The sequence below is a fragment of the Rattus norvegicus genome, chromosome 5 (genome assembly GCF_036323735.1).
Source record: "Rattus norvegicus strain BN/NHsdMcwi chromosome 5, GRCr8, whole genome shotgun sequence".
Classification (NCBI taxonomy): Eukaryota; Metazoa; Chordata; class Mammalia; order Rodentia; family Muridae; genus Rattus; species Rattus norvegicus.
In genome coordinates this window covers 86,093,267-86,099,385 of record NC_086023.1, presented here as the reverse complement: position 1 = coordinate 86,099,385, position 6,119 = coordinate 86,093,267, and the positions used below count along the sequence as shown (strand labels likewise).

General features: G+C 35.9%; 1 protein-coding gene across 1 annotated transcript; it reads left to right on the top strand.

The window, feature by feature from the left end:
* Positions 1-409: 409 nt before the first annotated feature.
* Rpl31-ps11 (ribosomal protein L31, pseudogene 11) lies at positions 410-892 on the top strand. Its single transcript, XM_039111547.2, has one exon. The coding sequence runs from the start codon at positions 428-430 to the stop codon at positions 800-802; it is 375 nt and encodes a 124-aa protein (XP_038967475.1). The 5' UTR covers positions 410-427; the 3' UTR covers positions 803-892.
* Positions 893-6,119: the final 5,227 nt, after the last annotated feature.

The window sequence follows — 6,119 nt, the reverse complement described above, 5'->3', positions numbered from 1 at the left end:
TAGGAATAAAAGAAGGAGAAGATTCCCACCTCCAATACCCAAACATATTTTCAACCAAGTCATAGGAGAAAAATTCCCCAACCTAAAGAAAGGTAAACAAACAAGAACCCTAACAGAACTCAAAATGCATTAGACCAGAAAAAAATTTCCTGCTACATAATTACACTAAATATAAAGAACAGACAAAGAATATTACATGCAGCTGGGAAAAAAGACCAAATAAAATATAAAGGCAGAGCTATCATAATTAAAACGAACATTTTTACAGGGACTCTAAATTCCAGATGTCTTGCAATCTTGAAGAAACCACAATGCAAGCACAGATTACTATACTCAGTAAACTTTTAAACTCCATACAGGGAGAAAAAAGATATGAAAAACATAATTTAAATAATATCTATCACCTTTCCAACTTGGGCCCGGCAGAATGGCTCCCGCAAAGAAGGGTGGCAAGAAGAAGGGCCGTTCTGCCATCAACAAGGTGGTGACCCAAGAATACACCATCAACATTCACAAGTCCATCCATGGAGTGGGCTTCAAGAAGCATGATCCTCGGGCACTCAAAGAAATTCGGAAATTTGCCATGAAGGAGATGGGAACTCCAGATGTGCGCATAGACACCAGGCTCAATAAAGCCATCTGGGCCAAAGGAATAAGGAATGTTCCGTACCGCATCCGAGTACATTTGTCCAGAAAGCGTAATGAGGATGAGGATTCACCAAACAAGCTCTACACACTGGTAACTTACGGGCCTGTTACCACATTCAAAAATCTACAGACAGTCAATGTGTTTGAGAACTAACTGTTGAATGTCAAATAAAGTTACAGAACTGCAAAAAACAAAAAAACAAAAAACAAAAAACAAACAAACAAACAAACAAACAAACAAAAATCTATCTACAAAAGCAGCCTGGCAGAAGACTCTAGAAGGCAGACTTCAATGCAAGAATGTAAACTACACCCATGGAAACACAGGGAATAAATAAATCCACACCAGGCATGTGCTCTTCTGTCCATGCATGCCTGCACATCCATGCGCGTGCATGTGCACACACACACACACACACACACACACACACACCATTATCAATGCTTCATTCTAGGGATATAGACATGCTTCACAACATAAAAATCGATCAACATAGTCCACCATATAAAGAAACTGAAAATGAAAACAAAAAACATGACTATCTCATTAAGTGCTGAAAACCTTTGAGAAAAACAATCACCACTTCATGATAAAGGACTTGGAGAAATCAAGGATATAAGGCATATACCTAAACACAATCATGGCAATATACAGTAAGTGGGTAGCTATAATCAAATGAAACAGAAAGAAATTTAAAGCAATTCCACTAAACACAAGGACAAGACCAGATTGCTCACTTTCTCTACACCTGTTCAATATAGGACTTGAAGTATTTTAAGCTATAGCAGTAAGATATCTAAAGGAGATCAAGGGGATGCAAAGTTAGAAAGAAAAAAGTCAACTATTGCTATTCTAAATATAATAGTAGGGATGTGTGTGTGTGTGTGTGTGTGTGTGTGTGTGTGTGTGTGTAATACCAAAACTTCTACCAGAGAATTCTTATAGCAAAAAAAAAAAAACAATGTCTTCATATAGTAGCAGTATACAAATTTAACTTAAAAAATCAGTAGTCCTTCTTTGTCCGAATCATAAACAGTATGAGAAGAAATTAGGGAAACAACATCTTTCATGATAGGCACAAATCAAATACAATATATTGGTGCACCTCTAACCAAGCAAGGGAAAGACCTATATGACAAGAATTTTATGTTTTTGAAGAAGGAAATCAACCAAGATATCAGGAGACAGATCTACCATACTAGTGGATTGGTAAGATTAATGTTATAAAAATGGCATAATATACTTCAAAGAAGTTCCAAATAAAATTTCAGTACAATTCTTTCCACATGCATGTTGAAAGAATAGTGCTTGAATTTATAAGGAAAAACAAAAACACAGTGTAGCTAAAAAAAATAAAATAAAATACTGTAAAATAAAAGTGCTCCCGAAGGTATCACCATCCCTCATTTCAAGCGGTACTACAGAGCAATAGTAATAAAAACCATGTGGCATTGACATAAAAACAGACAAGTTGACCAATGACATTGAATTGAAGACCCACAAATACACCCACATGCCTAAGGACACTTGATTTTTTGACCAAGAAACCAAAATTGTACAATGAAAAAAGAAAACATCTCCAAAAAATGGCGATGTCCTAAATGGATGTCTGCATACAGAAGAAAGAAAATAGATCCTTATCCACCATGATGCACAAATCTCAAGTCCTTAGAATCAAAGACTTAAACATAGAACCAGATAAATAAACTAAATCTGGTAGAAGAAAAAGTGGGGAACAGCCTTGAATGCATAGGTACAGGAAACAACTTCCTGAACAGAACATCAACAGTTAAGTACCTATGATCAACAACTGGACCTAATAAAAATGAAAAGTTTCTCTAAGGCAAAGGGGACACAGAATAGGAAAAATGGCAGCGTACAAAGTGAGAGAAGATCTCCACCAACTCTATTACTAACAGAGGGGGATATTCAAAATATATAAAGAACTCAATAAAGTAGAGACCAACAAACCAAATAACCCTATTTAAAAAGAGGGGGGGTTGGGGATTTAGCTCAGTGGTAAAGCGCAAGGCCCTGGGTTCGGGACCCAGCTCTGAAAAAAAAAAAAAAAAAAAAAAAAGAGGGACAGAACTAAACAGACTGCTTAACAGAAGACAAATTTCAAATGGCCAAGAAGCTCTTAAAATAAAGTCCAACAACTTTAGTAATCAGGGAAATGCAAATCAGAAGGACTTCAAGTTTTCATCTTAAACATTCTTCAGAACTGTTAAGATAAATAACTCAAGAGACTCCTAATTCTGGCAAGGATATGGAGCAAGGAGGACACTCCTCCATTCACGGTGGGAGTTCAAACTTGTACAAACACTTTGGAAATCAATTTGGTGATATCTCAGAAAATTGTTAACAGCTTTACCTCAAGACTCAGATATACAACTTCTGGGCAAAACCCAAAACATGGTCAACCACACCACAAGGACACTTACTCAACTATGTTCCTAGCAGCTTTATTCATAATAGCCAGAAACTGGAAATAGCTAAATGTCCCTCAACCAAATAATGCATAAAGAAAATAAGGTACATTTACACATTTGTATGCTGCTCAGCTATTAAATACAAGAACATCCTGAAACTTGTAGGCGAAGTGATGGAACTAAAAAGATCATCCTGAGTGAGGTAGCCCAGACCCTGAATGACAAATATGTTATGTCCTCACTTATAAGGGTTTATTAGTCATAAAGTACAAGATAAACATGCTACAGTCCACAGACTTAAAGGAGCTAGTAACAAGAAGGACCTAATGCTTGAATGTCACTGAAAAGAGGAAATAAAATAGAAAAATAAACATGGGAGGGTAGATGGAAGGAACTAGGTAAAGGTGGTGATAGTGAGGGGAATACAATGGATAGAGTACAAAGAGTATAGTTATTAGCTGATTTTGTAAGTAAATGGAGAGAGAACTGGGAATAGCGGTGGGAGAGGGAAAACTCTGGGTCTGGGATGAACTAGAAATCTAGGGCAAGGGCAACTCACAGCTACCTATGAGAGTGACCCTAGTGAAGGCTCCTAGCATTGGGGGATATGGAACCTGAACTGGCCACCTCTGTACCCAGGCAAGAATTTCATTGGTGGGATGGAGACACCAACTCAGTTCTAAAACCTTCAACCTACAATTTGTACCACCTATAAGATGTACAGCAATAAAAATGGAGCAGAGACTGGCCCAGCTTGAGACCTATGTCATGAGAGAGACTCTTCCCTGACACTATTAGGGAGACTTTCCTGTACTTGGAGACATAACTGTTTCCTGAGTGAGTGGCTTGACCCAGCAGCTGATGGAAACAGATGCAGAGACTTACAGCCAAACAATAGTTATAGCTAACAGAATCGTTTTGGAGACAGAGAAGAAAGATGGAAGGAGGCAGAGGGGTCAGGAACACCACAAAAAAAACCCACCAAATCAACTAACCTTGGCCCATAGGGACTCATAAAGACTGAACCACCAACCAGAGAGCATACATTAGATGAACCTAGACCCTCTATCACCAAATGGAGGGCATCTATGGGATGGACTTAAGTCCTCTGTCCATATGTAACAGTTAAGCATCTAGGTTGTCATGTGGCACTTCTAACATCAGAAGTAGTGGCTGTCTCTGATTCTCCTGTCTGCCTTTGGATCCCTTTCCCCTAACAGGACTGCCGTATCTAGACTCAGTAGGAGAAAATGTATCTAATGCTACTGAAAATTGATATGCGAAGCAGGTTAATATCCATGGGAGGCTTTTCCTTCTCTGAGGAAAAAGGGAGGGGGAGTAGGGGAGGGCAGGGAAGAGGAAGGGATTTGGAGAAGAGGCAAGAGAGGTAGCTGCTATCAACCTGCAAAACATATAAATCAAATAAATTAATTAATTTAAAATATTTAAAAAGAATTAAGGAAAACTGAGTGGGAATAAGAATTATGAAGTTTTCCAAGGAAGAGCATAGCAATTAATTGTTCAGTATAAAATGGCCATCCCTGAAAACATATATTCAAGTAACTTTATATGAACTGATTCTATTCGAGACCATACATATATGTATACATTTATTAACTATGCATATACATACATGCCTAAGGTAATGATTAGTGAAAAAAGAGCCAATCATATAAATAATAGCAAAGATAGATATATAGGCATATTTGAAGAAAGGAATGTTGGGAGATAAAGAGTATAATTATATTATAATGTCTAAAGTAAAATACAATGTAAAACAAAAAGAAATCATAAGTGAATTATGATTGTTGTGCCTAAGCTGGGCACTGGTGGTGCACACATTTATTTTCAGCATTCGCAAGGCAGAGGCAGGCAGATTTCTCAGAGTTGGAGGCAAGCCAGATCTACAATTACAATTAAGAATTTCAAGAACTTTTGGAGATACACAGAGAAACCCTGTACTGAAAAACGGAAAAAAAAAAAGGAAAAGGAAAAAGTGAAAAACAAACAAACCCAAGTTCTAGTAAAATTACAAAGTTGTTGAGACTAGGGACTACCAAAAAATGTATTGCCAGCTGTCATGCTTATTAAGATTGATTCACTATAATATCTTTTCTCTGAAGCAAGAGTAAGATATAGTAGAGGGAAACTTGAACTATAGAAATCAGTGAACAGCACAGACATAGTAAATTCAAAACTTATTTTAAATACAATGAATTTTAAAGCAAAAATATGAGGTTATAACACATGGAAATATTATTTTCCCAAAAATTCTACTCAGCATTCTGGCTGTGGGTCTAGTTGGTATAAGAAAAGAGGGAGATGTTTAACTGACTACTAAATCACACTTGCAAGAAATGAAGTCCAAAGTTAACATATAAAACTAGAAATGCTTCTTTTGTCTAGTAAAAGCTAAAGTTAATAATATCATATTGCAACAACTTATTATAATTTAAACTTTATTGATAAACTCAATTTCATGCTTATAAAAATCTACAAGGAATACCTTAAATCATCACTAAATGAATGTGAGGAGCATCCATCAATAGATAGAAGCATGGTTCTAATGGATTAGGAAAATATTAGTAATTTATATACAATAGATACATTTAAAATGTTAGTAATTTATATATAATATATACATTTACATATAATATTTAGTCCCCATGAAACTTCCAACATGCTCTTCAGTGGGCACTGATAAATTGACTTTGCGATTTCCAACTGAAAAAAGCATGAAAATACAACAAATTTCAAATTTGAACACACAAATTCAAATTCACAAGCACAAAATTCAAAATTGAAAATCAAAATATGCACTACCCATTTTCAGAATTACAATAAGTAAAATCAAATATAATTCACACAAGACTAGATAAATAGCAGTAAGATAGAGCCATGAAATACATAGTCAATTTTTCTGAAGTGGCTGGACTATTTAAGTAATGTAAATTTTCTATTCTCAATAATAACAGGACAAAAAAAGTAGCAGCCATATCAAAATGTTCTTTGGGAAAAGAGACAATCTAATTAATCAA